The 20,122-nt window shown below is 42.3% G+C and overlaps 1 protein-coding gene across 1 annotated transcript; it reads left to right on the top strand.

Moving 5' to 3' along the window:
* The first annotated feature begins 1,602 nt into the window (after positions 1–1,602).
* On the top strand, positions 1,603–17,618 carry LOC136709909 (C-type lectin domain family 4 member F-like). The gene is made up of 6 exons (XM_066685482.1): positions 1,603–1,730; positions 3,836–4,348; positions 10,652–10,673; positions 15,777–15,906; positions 15,986–16,092; positions 17,355–17,618. Exons 1-6 carry the CDS (start codon positions 1,679–1,681, stop codon positions 17,491–17,493), a joined length of 963 nt encoding a protein of 320 aa, XP_066541579.1. The 5' UTR covers positions 1,603–1,678; the 3' UTR covers positions 17,494–17,618.
* The last annotated feature ends 2,504 nt before the right edge of the window (positions 17,619–20,122 follow it).

Here is a 20,122-nt window from a genome sequence, read left to right on the forward strand (position 1 = left end):
TTCCTTGTTATGAGTCTTGGTTCCTTCCATGGTTTGTGGAAATAGGCCCCGGTTTTAGACCCAAGACATTCTTGAAATAATTATTTATATGCTAATAATAGGGAGCTGATATAGACACAGGTTTGGGCTCATTGTGCCCACACATTACAGCCATAATACAATATTATGCCAATCAAGTAGTCAACAATCCAGGACCTGAGGGGGGCATCTACTTGCATCACTCTCCGCTTATCACCCAGAAGAGCAGACTGAATGGTGTTGAATGGACTGGAGAAGTCAAAAATCCTGACCATCACAGTGCTGGCTGGTTTGTCCAGGTGAGTGTAGACTCTGTTGAGCAGGTAGATGATGGCATCCTTAACTCCCTGGCGGGGCCGATAGGCAAACTGGAGAGGGTCCAGAAATAGCTGGACCATGGGCCTGAGCTGATCCAGGACGAGCCTTTCCTTGGTCTTCATCACATGGGACATCAGCCTGCAGTCCTTGACGTCAATGGGTCACGGTGTCTTCTGGAACAGAAACAATGCAGGACGTCTTCCACATAACAGGGACCCTCTGTAGACTCAGGCTTATGTTGACAACATAAGTGCAGTACTTCACAAAGCTGTGTGGCACAGGCTTTAAGCACCCGCCCCAGGTGCTTACCATCAGGGCTTGCAACCTTGTTTTTGTGGAGCCTCTTCAGTGGTCTTCTCACCTGGTCAGCAGTGAGACTCACTGTAGAGATGATCGGTGGTGGAGGTGTGAGGTGGGCTATTAGGAGGGGGGAGGGAGGGGGAGTGGAGTGGGCTGCTGAGCACTGGCAGCAGAGGTGTCATGATGGGGGAGGTCAGAAGGTGCAGTATCAAATCTGTTAAAGAACAGATTTATCTCTTTAGCCCTGTCCACATTGCCCTCTACTCCTCTGTTGTTGCTGGACCTGAACCCAGTGATGGTCCTCATTCCATTCCAGACCTCCCTCACATTGTTCTGCTGGAGGTTCCACTGCAGCTTCCTCCTATATTTGTTCTTAGCCTCCCTGATATTTGTCTTCAGTTCCCTCTGGATCATTCTCAACTCCTCCCTGTCTCCAACTGTGGAGGCCCTCTTCTTGTTAAGGAGAGCTTTAATGTCCTTTTTTTACCCATGGCTTGTTGTTTGAGTAACATTTAACAGTCCTGGTTGGGAGAGTGGAGTCCAATCAGAAGTTGGTCATCTGTAATGCACACTGTGAGCCTGTCGATGTCCTCTCCGTGTGGCTCATAGAGTGCCGGCCAGTCTGTAGAAGAAGCCCTGCAGTGCCTCGTAAGTCTCCTCAGACCATGTAGTCACAGGATGATAAGATCATTTCACATATGCAAAGGAACCCATGACTCATCAGACTGAGACCACAACACAGACCCATAAATCCCAGCTGTGAAAATGGATTTGTGCTCCTAAAAACATAGTCCCACCCTGTGGGAGGCAGCACTATCTAACACCATCTTTTTAGATTTTTAGTGTTAGTTGAGCAATCTGCAGTGACTTCCCATCACCAGCAGCAGTACAAGCAGATACACAGCACCAGCAGAGTCACTTCTGGAGTTATCAGAGTTATTAGAACAGAATGGAGATAACAGAGGATGTTTATGAAAATTCAAATATTTTTCTAGAACAAAGATCAGGATCCAAATGCAGGGACCCTGTGAATGAGGATCAGATGACCAGAGGAAACCAACGGAACCTCAGTTCAGTAAATCCTCAGGACAAAGGTGAGGTTAAGGCTCTACTGCATTTTTATAATTGTGCTAAATCATTTTTGGAAATAAAAAATAAAATAAAATGAAACATTTCCCAGCATTTATTCTAGAACATTGGTTCTCAAGCTGTGGTAACTGTTCCACTGGTGGAATGTGAAGCAGCAAGAGGTGATACGCCTCTTTAACCCTTTCAACTCATCGTGGTGCTGTGAAGCCTCTGGGAGTAATCCAGTGTGAAAAACCACCTAAAAATCAAGGCGCTCCTTCAAAATGTTTGTCTTATGTCCTTGTCATGACAGATTCTAATGACATTCGCTATAATCAGAAAAAAAGACGCTGGAAAGGGACAAGAAAGACGATGTTTACTTTCAGTTTCGTTTTGATTCACATCACGTCAACCCACTGTCTCTGGGCAGAAAACTGAGTCATCAGCAAAAACATATTCCTATTATTGATTTATAGTTTTTCAAGGTTTTTGTAGGTTTCACATCAAATAACACTGCATTAGATCAACAAATATAAACTAAAAAGCTTAAATAATTATTTATTGTGTGTTTTCTAAGTAAACAAGTATTATTTCATCATTTTTTAAAAAGATTATAATAATAATAATAATAACTGTAAACATTATCAGCATCTGAGAAAACTGCCAAAGTACCAAAATGTTTTTTATTTGTTGGGATATTGTCCATATTTGCCCTGAACTTAATTCCTGAAAGTCTGGGCCTGCTGTGACTGTCAGAACTTTATCAGTCATACATCCCAGAGCTTAGAATATCAAGAAAAATATGTCCGTCTGATGCTACAAATTTATTTTGTCACAGTAATATGACATGTAATAAATTAGCATCAAAAATGCTTATGTTTTCAACTAAAATACACCTCACACTAACAATCTGTGTCAAGATATCCACTGTGGATGTATGATTTCAAAGCTGTACATTGAGAAATATGAAAAAAAAAAAAGCAGGCGCTAGGTAAAATTTTTGGTCAAAACATGACAAATTTATAGAAAAATTGATTTATCGGTCAGCATGAAAACCTCAAGTGATTACATATTTGAGTAGCTAAGGTTCTTTAGAAAATAAAACAACATATTGAATATGGCTATGTCACATAATTACTGTTTAAATGCAACTGAAAGAGGCACTGACAAAAAAAAAAACGGAAGAGCAAAATAGCTATATAAATAGGGTCCATGGGGTTAATAAAATCTGTTTGTGTTAAAAAAATAAAACATGGGCTATGAATAAATGGTAGTTCAGTCTGTGAGGGAAGGGCTGGGGCAGTTCAGCCATTTATTACTGAACATAAGAAAAGGCTAGAGACAGATGTGAGTGATTTGATGTTTATTACAAAAAGGGCAAAGTGGAAACGAGAAAAACAAATCAAGACACAAACAGTGAAATATTCCTGAGCCCAGAAGAACTACTTCTACAGGAACATTTTTTTTTAAATGTGAGTTTGAATAACCTTTTAAATGTTTAATACATCACTAGATCTTAAGGTTCCTTTCCCATTTAAACACATCAGCAAAAACTGTTCTTTATAGAACTAGAAGAGGTTCTTCTATGGCATCGTTCACAGAACATTTTGTAGCACCTTTATTTTTAAGAGTGTAAAATTAGAGAGAACCCTTAACTGAAGTAAATCAGCGTGGCCGATCTTCACCCACTGTTTAACAGCACTGTGCCTCCTTCACCTACTGATACCAGCACCGAGGGCCACTGTGACCTGCTCCAAGCGCCGCACTGTTTTCACCTATAGTCTGTTAAAGCACAAATTAAACTGCCCTCTCTTCTTGTTTTTATTTCTCTCTCAGTGCTTATTTCCCCAAAATTGTATGTGATCTCATGAATGTATCATTACAGTTCAGGCCTGTATTTATTTGTATTCTCATTGTTTTTCGTAATTATTTTAGAACAACTTTGTGTAATGAAAATTACAAATATTCAAGCAAATCATTCATAGGATTCACAGGTGGTACTTGGTCTGAAAAGTTTGAGAACCACTGTTTTAGAAGATTACACATGTGACATTCATCTTTCAATTTAGAATATAAAGATTAATTAATTCACTGAAATGTATCACATATTTACAGTGAATTTCTGTTCTAGAGTGTAGACTGAGCAGACTGTACAGACTGGCTGTGGTGGGTCTGGGGCTGCTGTGCTTACTTCTGCTGATAGCCATCACAGTGCTGTGGATCAAGTTTAACAACCTGAATTTACAAAGAGACCAGCTACAGACCAGTAACACCAACCTGATGAAGGAGAGAGACCAGCTACAGACCAGTAACACCAACCTGATGAAGGAGAGAGACCAGCTACAGACCAGTAACACCAACTTGATGAAGGAGAGAGACCAGCTACAGACTAGTAACACCAACCTGATGAAGGAGAGAGACCAGCTACAGACCAGTAACACCAACCTGATGAAGGAGAGAGATCAGCTACAGACCAGTAACACCAACCTGATGAAGGAGAGAGACCAGCTACAGACCAGTAACACCAACCTGATGAAGGAGAGAGACCAGCTACAGACCAGTAACACCAACCTGATGAAGGAGAGAGATCAGCTACAGACCAGTAACACCAACCTGATGAAGGAGAGAGACCAGCTACAGACCAGTAACACCAACCTGATGAAGGAGAGAGACCAGCTACAGACCAGTAACACCAACCTGATGAAGGAGAGAGACCAGCTACAGACTAGTAACACCAACCTGATGAAGGAGAGAGACCAGCTACAGACCAGTAACACCAACCTGATGAAGGAGAGAGACCAGCTACAGACCAGTAACACCAACCTGATGAAGGAGAGAGACCAGCTACAGACCAGTAACACCAACCTGATGAGGGAGAGAGACCAGTTAAAGAGCAGTCTGTCCACAAACCTTGGTGAGGAAATACATTCTTAGATTTAAAATGTTTGACTCCTTAAATAACTGATTTCTGGATGTGGAGCTACATTCAAACGTATTTCAAACTATGTAGCGCCCCAACCAGGTACTGCGATAAGGTACGGCTATTTAATGAATTAAATATAGCTGGGGCCCTGGTTCTTCTATATTATATGGTTGGGTATATGTTGTTAACAATAGATATATTAAAGTTATCTGAATGAATGGACCATTACCCTCAAACGAACTGCACAGCAAAACGACATACACAACCTAGACACCGGGAAATGCAAATCAAAGCACACAGAAAGAAATACGCACAACACTAATATATATGTCAACGGTTTGGAATGTATTGACTTATCCAAAAATAAAGAAAAATAAAAAACAGGGCCCACACTCACACTCTCAGACACCTAGCTCCCCAAGAGAAGCAGTTAACTGTCTCACTCAACAGTTCTCTAACCCCCTTTTTTGTTGCAGGCCTGATACCGTTGCTCGAGTGCGTAGTGGCCGGGTAAAACACAAATTGGCCCCTTCACTCCGAAGAGCCAGAAATAAAATAAAGTTACCTCTGCACTGTATGCCTTTACTTTGATTTTCTCTCTCTCTCTCGGTCGTAGGGTTGAACCTTTTGTCATGCAGTCACATACACCGGGTCTTGGGCATCCGCCATCCAATACCGCCAGTAGAGATGAAACCCTGCAGGTCACTAACTAGAAAGTTCAATCAGCCAATGGAACTGGACGGCTACGTTCATGCATTCAGCAGAGAAATAAAGTCCGACTGAGCTAACCGGGCTTAAAGTCTCTGTTAGCAGTGTTCCCGCTAACGATAGCAGCCTGAACTAGCCTACTATAGAGCTATCTGAGTGGAACACGAGGGGGAAAATTAGCAGCCCGAGCTAGTCTGCTAGCACTCGACTGGAACAATTGTCCGACAACCATACAGCGGAATGTACTCACGTACAGTCAGTCACATGCCCGCTTGAGAATAATAACATTACTGCGTGTTGTTCACTCATATTCGTCCACCTTCTCCGCCATTCCCCCGTGTTCTCTCCCCACTCCCTCGCTTTTCCTTTTTCTTTCTTTTCACTCCCTTCTCTCTCCTGCCCCCCTCCAAGCTGATAGGCTCCTAGACCTCCGACCCTTGAATGTTATTGGCTCACCAAAGAGAAAGAGACTAAAACTAATAGAAAGGTACATAACCAGATAAACAAACACATTGAATTCACTGGAACATGTATCAGAACATATACACCACTGTTAAATAAAATATATAAAATATTAACTGTTAGTTTTTTAACCGGGCTACACCCTCCCCCCTTTAAATGGTCTGGGTGTCCCCATACAGACACTGAACATAAGGTAATCTATCCTACCAATGTTAAGGTTTTTATCAGAGCACTAGCCCAACCTTATCACTATGCCCCGATGTATAATAGTCATGGGCTGATCAGTGGACTTTCCTGGCTGTTCATAAGTGAGTCGATTTATGGGCTTCACTTTTCTTTTTCCTGGTGTTTTTTCACACTGGTCCCTACAATTTGAAGGTGTCTCAATACTAGACCTTTGCTCTCCCCTTTCAACATCTGCTGGGGTTTCAAACTCATGTTCTAGTTCTACAGGCTCCTCTTGGTCATATGGCATCTCACCATCAGTTTCATCACTCACAGAGTAATTCTCCTCTGGATCTCCATCGCTGGTCTCTTCACCAATAGGAACTTGAACAAAACTGGAGTCTTTCTCCACAGTCTCACCTACAGGAGAAGTTCTTTCACTTGTCCTCATTCTCGACAGCTCATAATGAACGTCAACATCAGAATCTTCCGTTTGAGAACTTGTGCAGTACTGTCGCTCTTCCGCAGTGTTGTCCCTGGACAACCGCAGGACAGGTTTGGTTTTTTTACTGCATGTAATGGGTCGAGAAGCGGAAGGCACTGTATCGGGGGAAGAATACATCCTTACCCACTGCCCAATCGCCAACAAGTGGTCTCTATGAAGAGTCCTTATACCACCCATTCCACTCTCTGGTTTCACTTTGTACACAGGGATGTCTGGAATTTTTTTCAGTACTACATAGGGCATTGGATTCCACTTACTTTGTAGCTTGTGCTTTCCCGGTAGACCCAGGTTTTTAACAAGCACCCGGTCTCCATCATTCAGGACTTGATGTCGGACAAGCTTGTCATATGCTACTTTGTTTCGCTGGTGTCTTTGATCAGCTGCCTGAGAGGCGAGCTTGAAAGCTTGGTGTAAATCCTGCTTCAGCCTGTTTACATATTGGGTGTGTGTCACTTCACTTACACCATCTGGGGAAGTTCCAAAACACACGTCCACAGGCAAACGAGCCTCTCTTCCAAACATTAAAAAGTAGGGGCTGTAGCCAGTGACATCACTCTTAGTGCAATTATATGCATGCACTAACTGACTCACATATTGACTCCACTCTCGTTTCCTGGCTGGTGGAAGCGTTCCCAGCATAGATAACAAGGTCCGGTTAAAGCGTTCCGGCTGTGGATCGCCTTGCTGGGGCTGGTCCTAGATTTCCTTATGCCCATCATCAGCAGAAGTTCCTTTATGACTCGACTTTCAAAGTCGCGGCCCTGGTCAGAATGAAGGCGTGCAGGTAAGCCATAGTTGACAAAGAATTTTTCAACTAAAACTTTGGCAACTATGTGCCTTCTGATCTGTGGTTACATAAGCTTGGGCATATCTACTGAAATGGTCTGTGACCACTAAAATATTGGCTATCCCTTTGCTATCTGGCTCTAGGGACAGGAAATCTATACACACTAGCTCCATAGGGCCACTGCTGACTATCTGATGTAAAGGGGCAGCACGTGGGCTTGGACTTTTGCGAGCAACACATTCCCCACAGCTCTTAATGTAGTGTTCCATGTCATGAGCCATTTTTGGCCAATAGAACCGTTTCCTTAACAATTCTATAGCTCTATCTGTGCCTAGATGTCCTAAATCATCATGCAATGATTTCATCACGGTATGCCTGTACACTTCCGGTAACACTAACTGAATAATGTCTGTCCCTGTACCTCTATCAGAAATTCGATACAGCAGTCCATTCTTAACTATCAGTTTTCCGCTCTCACGCCTCATCAGTGACATAGCAGAATCTTTCTCATCCGCACCAACTGACCAGTGTCCTGTACTCAAAGAGCCTTTCACCTTGTGAATAAGTGGATCTTCATTTTGTGCTCTCTTTAGATCTTCCTTGGTGAGTTGTTCCATCTGACCTATTTCAAGGTGAGTAGGAAAAGCATATACATATGGAATTCCTTCTGGTCTAACTCCCAGCTGATCAGCCAATCGCGTAGGAGCTTGAGATGGGTTCCTCACACAGATACCCTGAGACAGAGCTTTCACCTCAGAACGAGGGATTACTTTCCATTCTTCGACTTTGGCCGTTTCCTGCCTCCGTGACAGTACATCTGCATCCACATTAGCCTTCCCTGGACGATACAGAACATCAAAATTGTATGACGCCAGGCTTGCTAGCCATCTGTGTCCCGTTGCATTTAGCTTGGCAGTTGTTAATACGTACGTTAGCGGGTTGTTGTCCGTTCTCACTACAAATTTGGCTCCGTATAAGTAGTCGTGAAACTTATCGACCACTGCCCACTTCAGCGCTAAGAATTCCAACTGGTGTATGTGATAGTTTCGTTCCGAGTTGCTCAGACCTCTGCTTGCAAACGCAACAGGTCTCATGCCTTCGGGATGCTCCTGGTAGAGTACAGCACCAAGACCACTCAGACTTGCATCCACGTGCAGTACATAAGGCTTTTGTGGGTTAGCGAAAGCCAGTAGTGGGGCATTTGTGAGGCAGTGTATAATCTGATGAAACGCATTTGCACACTCTTCACTCCACCTCTCTCCAAATGGATCAGATTCCTTGTAGTAAGACTGAGCTTTAGCAGGGGTGATTTTCTTTGTCGGTCTGCTTGGCGCGTAGCCCTTGGTAAGGTCTGTCAGCGGCTTGACAATTGCTGCATAATTCGCTATGAAGCGGCGATAATAGCCACAGAAACCAAGAAAAGACCTTAGAGACTTCAAATTAGTAGGCTGTGGCCAGTTGGTGACTGCCTCCACCTTGGCCGGATCTGTAGAGATACCACTGGAAGACACAATGTGGCCAATGTACTTTACCTTGGACTGGCAAAACTGACACTTGTCAAGCGAAATCTTAAGCCCTGTCTCTTCCAAACGATCAAGAACTTTTAAGAGCCGTTCTTCATGCTCTTCTAGCGTTCTGCCAAAAACAATCAAGTCATCTAGGTACACTAATACCTGGAGCAGGTTCATGTCTCCCACAGCCTTTTCCATAAGTCTTTGAAAGGTAGATGGGGCCCCCATGATGCCTTGTGGCATTCGCTCAAACTGGTAGAAACCTAGCGGACATATAAATGCTGTTTTTTCTTTATCTTCCTCCGCCATGGCGATTTGGTAGTAACCACTGCGAAGATCAAGAACAGTGAACCACCTACTTCCAGCTAGGCAGTCCAGCGCATCATCAATTCTCGGGGTAGTATACTGATCAGGTATGGTTCTGTTATTTAGAGTGCGATAATCAATACACATACGCACAGAGCCATTTTTCTTTCGAGCAATCACAATTGGCGATGCATACGGACTACGGGACTCCTTTACTATTCCAGCAGCTAACAGCTCCTGAAGATGACGTCTCACATCCTCAAAGTCAGCTGGAGCTAACCGCCTAGACCTCTCACGAAATGGTCTCGAGTCCTTGAGCCTGATGTGATGCTTAACTCCTTGGGCTAGACCTACGTCCCACTCATGTAAGGAGAAAACTTGTGCTCTTTTGGACAACTTTTTTCTGAGTCTGTCTTTCCAATGCTCAGGTAGGGAGGAGTCTCCAAACTGAATGAGATCAGGGTCAATGTCCTTTGAGATATGCTGAGTGGGTGGAACCATAACTGAATCAGTAATATACAAGTGTCCCAACACTGTCCCTACCGGAATGTCCACTTCCTTCAAAGACTCATTCTGCATGAAAATGGAGAACTTAGATGTATCAATAGCAGAGGCTGGTATAACAACAGGCTGTGGCAGAACCCTACATGGTAGAGGTACAGCTGGTGGCTCCAGTACTAGTATATCTTTAGCTAATGACTGAAAGAAAGTCACTTGGCTGGGTACACAGCAACTGCCATTAGGAGGAATGACCAATGATCCAGGACCCATCCACTTCACGTGTCTCACTGGTTTCTCCATTGCGTTCACTCTCTTGCAGTTAGGCTGATCTCCCAACCTGCCTGAGATGTGGATCCCACACTTGTTTCTGAACAACTCTGCCAATCTCTTGAAAAAACTAGCATTTGTGCCAATTATAATGGGTGTTTGATCTGGACTTTTCGGACCTGGACAGACTAAGGCCAGCACTGTAATACTTTCTTGGACTCTCATCAGTTCTTTGGGGAACTGCATCTCTACAACTATATACCCAAGGTAAGGGTAATTGGATTCGCTGAGACCCCACACTGCTAAACCAGACACTGGCTGAATAGGCACGTCGGACAGATGCTCCTGATACCAATTCTCAAATATGATGGTCACTTGCGACCCACTATCCAATACAGCACTGCACGGCTTACCATTTACTGTCACCTTCACTACAGAAGTAGGTCCGATCAGACCTTTTGGAAATGTGTCCGTCTGTATGACTGCCACTGAACTTTTCTTAACTGAACAGGAGTGGTCAGTAGAGTTGGAGTTGTTAGGCTTTGCCACTTGAGCATTTCGCAATGAGCGAATAAGTTTCTGGATCACTTTCTGAGTATTCTCAGGGGCATGACACTTGGTAGAAATGTGCCCATTCTCGCCACATCTGTAACAAAAGTAATCATCAGTATTCTTTACTACAGGCTTTCTAGTGTTAGGTGCAACATTTTCAGAGGTGGTCACTTTCAGTGAAGAAGCTGAGGTTTCAGTAGTCTTTACCCCCATCCCATCCACCTTGTTCTGTAATCTCTTGACTTGTTTTTTGAGTGCAGTGACATCTGGGGTAGACCTACAGTCTGGGGATAGGCTTGGCATAGCTTGGCTTGGCTGCGTGTCTTCCTGTGGACAGGTGGTGTTTTGCTTTGCCATTTCAGCAATTTGGTACTTTAGTTCTTTCAGTTCAGCTCTCAGACTTTGCACTTCAGAATTTTGGGTATCATAATTACCAGCAGCTTGAACCTTGCGCACTGTGGCATTCACCTTCTGACGAGAAGCTTGGTACTCTTCCTCCATGCGTATCTCGCTGAGCAAATCTAAAAAACTAGGAGGATGACTTTTTCTCTCACGCAGTCTCAACTGCACTAACATGAGATCAGAAGTTACTGCTCCCCTCAAAAGCTGTTCAATACGTACCCTGTCTTTATCTGTGGCTGAGAGACCGCCCTTTTGTACTACCTTGGCTAGAGCTTGTTCCAATCTCCTTAGAAAGTCCGACAACTTCTCACCAGGATTTTGATGTAATAGCCGGAAAGCAAAATATAAGTCTTCTCCAGACTCAGTAGTTCCAAATGCACTATTTATTGCATTAAGGTAAACTTCAGGGCTGGCATCAGGATCAGTGCACTTTACAGCCTTTACTATCTCAAGCGCAGGCCCCTTTAAACTCTCCACTAGCCGCCGCCGCTGTTCTCTGTGGGAACATTCGCTTTCCTCTATCATCATATAGGCTTGCTCTAACCAAGGGTCTAGCATCTCCTCTCCCATAGGTGTGGGACAGACACCTGAAAATGTTCTAAGTCTGCGGTAGCTGTGTCCTTCAATCTGAACACTTCTCGTTTGATTCAGAAGTTCACTCACTGTACGAAGGAGAGGCTCAGAAGTGTTTTGTTGGGAGCTGACGGGTGTATACACACACTGGAGATCCTCCACTGTTCTACCTTCTGCCTGGAGCCAGTTCTTCACCTTTTGTGCAAAGTCATCAGGAGCTGCAGTAATTTCTTTGGCTATTACCACCGTCCAAGGTTCGGATTTATCCGTGGGCCTTAATTCTGGGGGTATCCTCTCCGGATCAATTTTTTCTCTGCATTCACACAGGACTAGGAGGCTTTGAGTCTCACTATTGAATGACCTGCCTCTTATACGTACTCTGCCCCAGCAGCGCACAGTGTGTAAAACAGCTTCAATTTGCCCTACTTCCAGATCTTCTGGGACCCCTATTAACAGTAAGGTATGCTGTACTTTTAGACCTTCCCCTCTACACCAGTTTATCAGAATATCCTGACACTTTGAGTATAACTGAGAGTCCACCATGTTGATAGTTATGATTCAGTTAGATTTTTTTTTTCAAAATTACTCAGACAGAAAAATAAAAATTGAATATAACATGAAAAATTTGTCACAACACTTTAAACCCTAACCATATCCCAGCGGTGCCTCCATTTTATGTAGCGCCCCAACCAGGTACTGCGATAAGGTACGGCTATTTAATGAATTAAATATAGCTGGGGCCCTGGTTCTTCTATATTATATGGTTGGGTATATGTTGTTAACAATAGATATATTAAAGTTATCTGAATGAATGGACCATTACCCTCAAACGAACTGCACAGCAAAACGACATACACAACCTAGACACCGGGAAATGCAAATCAAAGCACACAGAAAGAAATACGCACAACACTAATATATATGTCAACGGTTTGGAATGTATTGACTTATCCAAAAATAAAGAAAAATAAAAAACAGGGCCCACACTCACACTCTCAGACACCTAGCTCCCCAAGAGAAGCAGTTAACTGTCTCACTCAACAGTTCTCTAACCCCCTTTGTTGTTGCAGGCCTGATACCGTTGCTCGAGTGCGTAGTGGCCGGGTAAAACACAAATTGGCCCCTTCACTCCGAAGAGCCAGAAATAAAATAAAGTTACCTCTGCACTGTATGCCTTTACTTTGATTTTCTCTCTCTCTCTCGGTCGTAGGGTTGAACCTTTTGTCATGCAGTCACATACACCGGGTCTTGGGCATCCGCCATCCAATACCGCCAGTAGAGATGAAACCCTGCAGGTCACTAACTAGAAAGTTCAATCAGCCAATGGAACTGGACGGCTACGTTCATGCATTCAGCAGAGAGTGTTCCCGCTAACGATAGCAGCCTGAACTAGCCTACTATAGAGCACATAAAATAGCAGCCTGAATTAGCCTACTATAGATCTATCTGAGTGGAACACGAGGGGGAAAATTAGCAGCCCGAGCTAGTCTGCTAGCACTCGACTGGAACAATTGATTAACAGCGTGTTAACATCCTACACTGGTCCTCAGTCCGACAACCATACAGCGGAATGTACTCACGTACAGTCAGTCACATGCCCGCTTGAGAATAATAACATTACTGCGTGTTGTTCACTCATATTCGTCCACCTTCTCCGCCATTCCCTCGTGTTCTCTCCCCACTCCCTCGCTTTTCCTTTTTCTTTCTTTTCACTCCCTTCTCTCTCCCGCCCCCCTCCAAGCTGATAGGCTCCTAGACCTCCGACCCTTGAATGTTATTGGCTCACCAAAGAGAAAGAGACTAAAACTAATAGAAAGGTACATAACCAGATAAACAAACACATTGAATTCACTGGAACATGTATCAGAACATATACACCACTGTTAAATAAAATATATAAAATATTAACTGTTAGTTTTTTAACCGGGCTACACCAAAACTAAATCTTTTTTCTGAATGTTACCAGCAATTAAATCAAATCAGGTTAATTGTCACATCACATTAACACAGGTGTAAAGGCTTAGCTGTGCAGTCCCTTCCAGTATTAAATACACAAGAGTTACAAGATAAATATAAACACAAAATTTACACCATACATTCAATATACAATCATCATTTCAGCAATAAAACTGTGTATTAATATAAACTATGAAATGTGTAGATGTGTGCTGTAATTACTGGCATCAGATAAGACTGAATTACACATGCAGTGTTAAAAACTTGAGCAGTGAGAACAAGTTTTGGTGGTTTCAGTGTTTCAGTTCCTGTAACGTAAGGTAAAGTGCTGTGTACAGAGCTGTTTTTTCATGTGGTTGTTGCCAGTGACGGAGAGTGAAGTTTTACACTTTGCTAAAGGCTTGTCAGCAGCCAGTGTTGGCTAATACATGCCCTACAATGTAAATGGTAACATATTCTGTTAGATTTCTCAGAGAACAGTGTAATGAATACTTTGGAATTCATCAGTATTTTCTAACGCTTTAAAACAGTGTGAATGTGGTGATCACACCCTGATTATTTAAGAAGAATATTCTGTTGTGTTCTTCCACTGTAGCTTCTTTCTGAATGTAGTAGTTTTCCTGAATGTAAACATTTTCTATAAAGCAGTAAAGACTGAGAGTATGGAAACACAGAAGATGTACAAAGATTTGTCTGGTTTAAAAGAAACGAATCCACAGATGTTGGAAATGAAAATATTACCACACCATTTACAGCAAAGTTGGGACTCTGAGCAAAATGTAAATATAAACAGAATGTGTGGAGGTGTGAATCATTTAAACCATATATTTAATTAAACTATAACTGGTACAGATTGATAATGCTACAATAAAGAGGTTAATTGGTCAAATATAAGTGACATTCCTGGGTTTAAAAGAGCGTCTGAGAGAGGCTGAGTCTTTCAGAAATAAAGCTGTGGAGGGCTTCACTGTGCTGTGAAAGACTGTGGACAAACAAGTGAAATTATTCTACAATAACGTTTCTCAACTTTAAATAGTAACTATCTTGGGGAACTCCTCATCTACAGAAGATAATATCATCAAAACCTTCAGAGAATCTCTCTGTGTAGCTGGTATTTTACAGAAGGGCACACAGTTCAGGACACAACACACAGCCACACCACACACTGGAAGATTCAGTGATTCAGGGATTGTGTATTTTATTTCTGAACACAAGGCATTATTATTGTACGTACACACACACACACACACACACACACACACACACACACACACACACACACACACACACAAAAGACCCAAAAAAGAAACCATACACATTACTCTAATGTCTTACACTTACTACCTCACACACTGCCAAAAAACACACATTGGTAGGTGGATTGGAGACTCAAAAGTGTCAATAGGTTTGAGTGTGTGAGTGTGTTTCTCCCTGTGAAGGACTGGCGCCCACTCCAGGGTGTGTTCAATGTTGTGCCCAGTGATTCTGGGTAGGCTCTGGACCCACCGCCGCCCTGAACTGGATAAGGGTTACCGACAATGAATGAATGTTATTATAGCGAGATATGCAAGGGCTAAGGCCCAAAACCAGTATCTGTCTGTGGTCTTTGGGCCCTCAGACAGCACTGAATTAAGCACAGGCAGGATTCTGTAGTGGAATCACTGCATGGGCTCAGAAACACTTCAGAAATCCACTCTGTAAACACAGTTGTGTTCAAATACAAAAAAAAAAAAAAAACTAAAAAAAAAAAAAAGCAGTTAATAAACAAATATAAACATGACCCAGAAACACCTCCTTCTCTGGGCCTGAGCTCATTTAACACTGTAACAGAGCCCTGAGCTCATTTAACACTGTAACAGAGCCCTGACCTCATTTAACACTGTAACAGAGCCCTGAGCTGTGGAGCAGCTGAAATCCTGTAAGAGGCAAGAATCAGAAAAATTCACTTTCAAAACTACAGCCACTGGTCTCCTCAGTTCCCAAACGCTCACAGAGTGGAAACTGTTACTGGCAGTGATTCAGAATGAGAAAATAAACACAAACTTTCTCAGTTTGAATATTTCAAATGTTGTCTTTGTACTGTTTTAAATTTATTGTAGTTTTATATTATTTGCACATCATTGAATTTTTTCAGAATGTCCCAATATTTTAGGAAATCTCTAGAATTCCTGCACATACTTTCCTCCTAAAATTACCTGCTGCTGATGTTTTGTCATATCATGACACATCTTTCTACACACAACCTCACTCTATATTTCTCAGTACTATACACTGGTTAATGGTCAGAACCACACGCTCTGTCCTGTGTGTATTTGTCTGTGCTCATGATCTGTGCTGCATCATGGTCCTGGAGGAACATCATCTGGTTTCAGTCTGTACTTGTTCATAGCTGAAATGATAAAAAAAAAAAACCTCTTGAACTTGGTGTGTGTGTGTGTGTGTGTTCACAGAGAGGCAGGGCTGGGTGTTTTTTGACACCTCTGCATACTACATCTCTACTGACATGAAGACCTGGAGTGAGAGCAGAGTCGACTGTGAAGACAATGGAGGAGATCTGGTCATCATAAACAGCAAAGAAGAACAGGTGTGTGAGTGAGAGAGAGAGAGAGAGAGAGAAATATTAAGAGACAGAGACTGTTCTTTAAGCATTTTCACACTGACAGGAATACCTCGCAAGAAAGATCGGCAGTAAACAACCTTGGATTGGTCTGACCGACAGTGAGAGTGAGAACCAGTGGAAGTGGGTGGACGGCTCAGCACTAACCACTGCGTAAGTAAATTTAACCAACTGTATTAGCTCCATTTATCCAGTCATACACAGATTTAAGTAAAAAATAAAAACGAAATAAAACCAACAAAGAACAGACCTCATTCACTGAAAACACCTAAATGTCTTGAATTGTTATGTAAATTTACCCAGTTACAGATTGTTGAAGGGTTTGCTGTTGTCAGATGGGAACAGAATGGAGACGCTTGTAGACTCGAGTACAATAAAATGGGTTTAATGAGATTATAGCAACAAACACCATCAAACTGTTCAAGGTCAAAATCCAAAAGAACAGAGCAAAGACAGGTGAAAGATCAAACAACAGAAAGAAATACAGTGTCCTACACAAGACGAGAGGAACAGTCCACAAACGGACAGAGGTCAAGATCAGAAACAACAGGATTAAAAAAAGAGAGACAAAATTCAGAGGCACATTATAGCACTTCCTCTCGCGTATTTTCACTGAAATGATCTGCTGAGGTGGTGTATAAATGATACTCTGCCATAAAACATTAGTCTTTCTCTATCTGTGTGATTGGGGAGTGTTACTCCACGTGACTCTGTTTACTCTGTGAAGAGGCTGAAAGAATAAACCTGACATTACAACAACACACACTCACCACACGTCTGCTACTGTGTTATTGTCTCGAGCGGACGAACTAAAGTGAGATATAGAAATGTTCACCTCAAATCAGCAGATTCCAACTTCTACAAGGTGCCATGGTGTAGTTGGAGTGTGAAGGCTGGTGTTCCTCCTCCCTCCTGTGTAGTGTTTTATTAATCCTCCACCTTCCATTACATTCTACCTGCTGTTTCATGGAACAAGATGTTTAGTTCAGGTCAGTTTTACGTTTACAGTTGTTTTCAAAGCTGGGTTCATCACAAAGTCATAGCCCTGATGGAGTGGTCAGAGAAATTCTCCTTCAGCAAAGCAGGCTCTACCCAGGCCTTCGCTCCTTCATCCCTCCTTCATCCTCACACTCTGTTCCAGGTCGTCCAACGCCTCCCTCCTCCTCCCTTAAATCTCTCCTCTTCATTCCTCTGTCTGCTGGCTCCAGCAATCTCTGACTTCTATAATGAACATTTAAAACATGTCACACAGCTCAAATAAGGACAGAGCAGACACTTGATAAATGTTTGGAGCAGGTCCCATATCGATCACATGAAACGATGAAGGTGTGGACTCCAGGTTTAGAGAGAAGCTGATGTAAAGAGGTAAGGGTTAAACACTGATGAGACACTAATTCATGTTCTGTGTGTTTCAGATACTGGGCTGAGGGAGAACCAAACAACTTGAATGAAGAAGACTGTGTTCACATGAGCGATCGGAAAAACAAAACCTGGAATGACTTGTCTTGTTCTTCCAAACGTCAGTGGATCTGTGAAAGAAGAGTGTTTCACTGATAAAATAAAATATGTTTTTCAAAGCAGTTCTAAACAGCACCACAACAAAGATCCTCTATTGTTACAATGTCCAGAAGAAACATGTGTGGCCCCACAGAGAACCCTTTTCAAAGATGTGCAATATTAAACCAGTCAGTCACATATTGATCTGATTAACATTTTCTGGAGGTAGATGTTTGTAGAAAGAGCTCATGGTTCTAAATAGAACCTAAGTCTTTACTAAAGAACCCTCAAAGAGCCCCCTTTATTAAGAGTATAGTGTAGAGTTTAGATCTCAGTGTAGTGTGTGGAACAATGTACTGTATTTTCATGTATCAGAGCGTCACAGTGTAGCAGCAGGTAGTGTCTCTTTCACAGCTCCAGGGTCCTGGAGGTTGTGGGTTCAAGTCTGTGAGGAGTGTGGTGTGTTCTCCCTGTGTCTGCGTGGGTTTCCTCTGGGTGACTGTCTGTGAAGAGTGTGGTGTGTTCTTCCTGTGTCCGCGTGGGTTTCCTCCGGGTGAATGTCTGTGAAGAGTGTGGTGTGTTCTTCCTGTGTCCGCGTGGGTTTCCTCCGGGTGAATGTCTGTGAAGAGTGTGGTGTGTTCTTCCTGTGTCCGCGTGGGTTTCCTCCGGGTGACTGTCTGTGAGGAGTGTGGTGTGTTCTCCCTGTGTCTGCGTGGGTTTCCTCTGGGTGACTGTCTGTGAAGATTGTGGTGTGTTCTCCCTGTGTCTGCGTGGGTTTCCTCTGGGTGACTGTCTGTGAAGATTGTGGTGTGTTCTTCCTGTGTCCGCGTGGGTTTCCTCCGGGTGAATGTCTGTGAAGAGTGTGGTGTGTTCTCCCTGTGTCTGTGTGGTTTTAATCCGGCTGCTCTGGTTTCCTCCCACACTCCAAAACCACACATTGGTAGGAGGATTGGAGACTCAAAAGTGTCCGTAGGTGTGAGTGTCTGTCACCCTGTGAAGGACGGGCTCCCCCTCCAGGGTGTGTTCCTGCCTTGTGCCCAATGATTCCGGGTAGATTCCTTCTTGTTGGTGTCTGAAGTGTAAATTGTCTGTAAGTGTTTATTCACTGTTTGAATTCCCACAGAAACTCATGTGTAACTCGAGCTGTTTAGTTTTGTAGCACTTTCGCTCTGTGTTTACTTTCATGCAGTTAGCGCTCTCCTGAATTTAGAGTCAGTTCCACCTTAAGTATACTCTAAAAAATGGTTGGGTTGAAATAACCCAAGTTGGTTCAATTTGTCAACCCAGCGCTGGGTCCAATAGGGACAAACCCAGCATTAGTTATTTTAACCCAGCTATGCTGGGTTACCAGTTTAACCCAACAGGCTGGGTTATTGACATTGACCCACTATTGGATAAAAACAACTATAGTGTAGGGTTACTGCAACCTTTGGGTTGGTTCATTTTTAATCAATTTAATGCAAGCATGCACACAAATATTATTCCAGAATATTTTTATTAATAAGCCAACAAACACAAATAAAAATATAATCAGAGTCTAGCTGGAATAAAAGATATACGTACAATAGTCAAGTTATCAAAATATTGTAGATTTTTATACATTTAAAATATTCAAAAATAAAATGTAAAGTGTATTTATATTGTTTATACACACAGACAACAGGAGAATCAAGCAACACAAAATAATTTACCAAGAGACACATCTAGTCCAGAAGTCCACAAAAAACAAGTTCAAATTATTTTTCTTCAGGTTATAAATGTTATTGAAAAGACAATTAATAAATGACAACAAGATATTGGAGGTCAAATACGTAAAATGCTTTGAAGCAAACATCCACTGCTCTCAGTAGTGTGCTCTGCTCCGGAGCTTGTCCACTGAATTACAAAAGCTTGAGAACAACGACTGCAGTCCCCAAGCATCAGAACATATGGAAGCTCCCTGGTGTCCTTGGTATGTCTTAAATACTTAGCCATATTACTTCCAACCTAGGAAAACAAGTTGAGCAAAGGTGGGAAAGAGGAAATTGAATTAATGTATGAATGAGTGAATAAATTTACAAAATCACAAACTAACTCACATGGAATTCCAGAGTACAGCCCACAATAGGTTAAGCGTTTGTACTATATAACAGAAATAAAAAGCACCTGCACATTTGTGGCCTACAGCCTGGACACTAAGCTTTTAGAGTAATGATATGTTTGGACAGATGTTAGCTTTGACAGCGTGTTAGTTGCCTTTCTTTGTTATGTTTATCCCAACTTTACATTATATTTTACTGATATTATTCCCATGTTCGCACATTTACAATAAAAATGCTTTAAATGTCATTGTCTAAAGTCCATAAGAATAAAAAAGTCACAGACAAATCAAGTGGCGCTGTTTCATCTCTTATGTATATTATTTAATATAATACATATTAAGGAGTCTATGTTACTAGATAACATGACAGACTTTAAATTGATTATGGCCAGCAAGAAGAATGTATTGATCAATGCATTCATTATGCGTTACATAAGAAAAACAGCTGCAAAAGCATAAAAATCTATTTTTTCTGTTTCTAGGGAACAGCTTCAAATATATCTCTATATTTTCCTTTTTGAAAACAAAAATTGTGAATAAAACATCTGCCTTTTAAAATGAGGATGTGGGTGATGTTCTGAATGTGGAGTGCACTACTCATTTTAA

This window comes from Hoplias malabaricus, chromosome 11, assembly GCF_029633855.1.
Source record: "Hoplias malabaricus isolate fHopMal1 chromosome 11, fHopMal1.hap1, whole genome shotgun sequence".
Lineage (NCBI taxonomy): Eukaryota > Metazoa > Chordata > Actinopteri > Characiformes > Erythrinidae > Hoplias > Hoplias malabaricus.

Bases quoted from the DNA above. Each gene is read 5' to 3' on its own strand.
- LOC136709909 (XM_066685482.1), top strand. From the start codon at position 1,679: ATGACCAGAGGAAACCAACGGAACCTCAGTTCAGTAAATCCTCAGGAC. The intron at 1,731-3,835 runs GTGAGGTTAAGG...TTTCTGTTCTAG, and splicing joins AGTAAATCCTCAGGACAAAG to AGTGTAGACTGAGCAGACTG. The intron at 15,907-15,985 runs GTGTGTGAGTGA...TCACACTGACAG, and splicing joins TAAACAGCAAAGAAGAACAG to GAATACCTCGCAAGAAAGAT.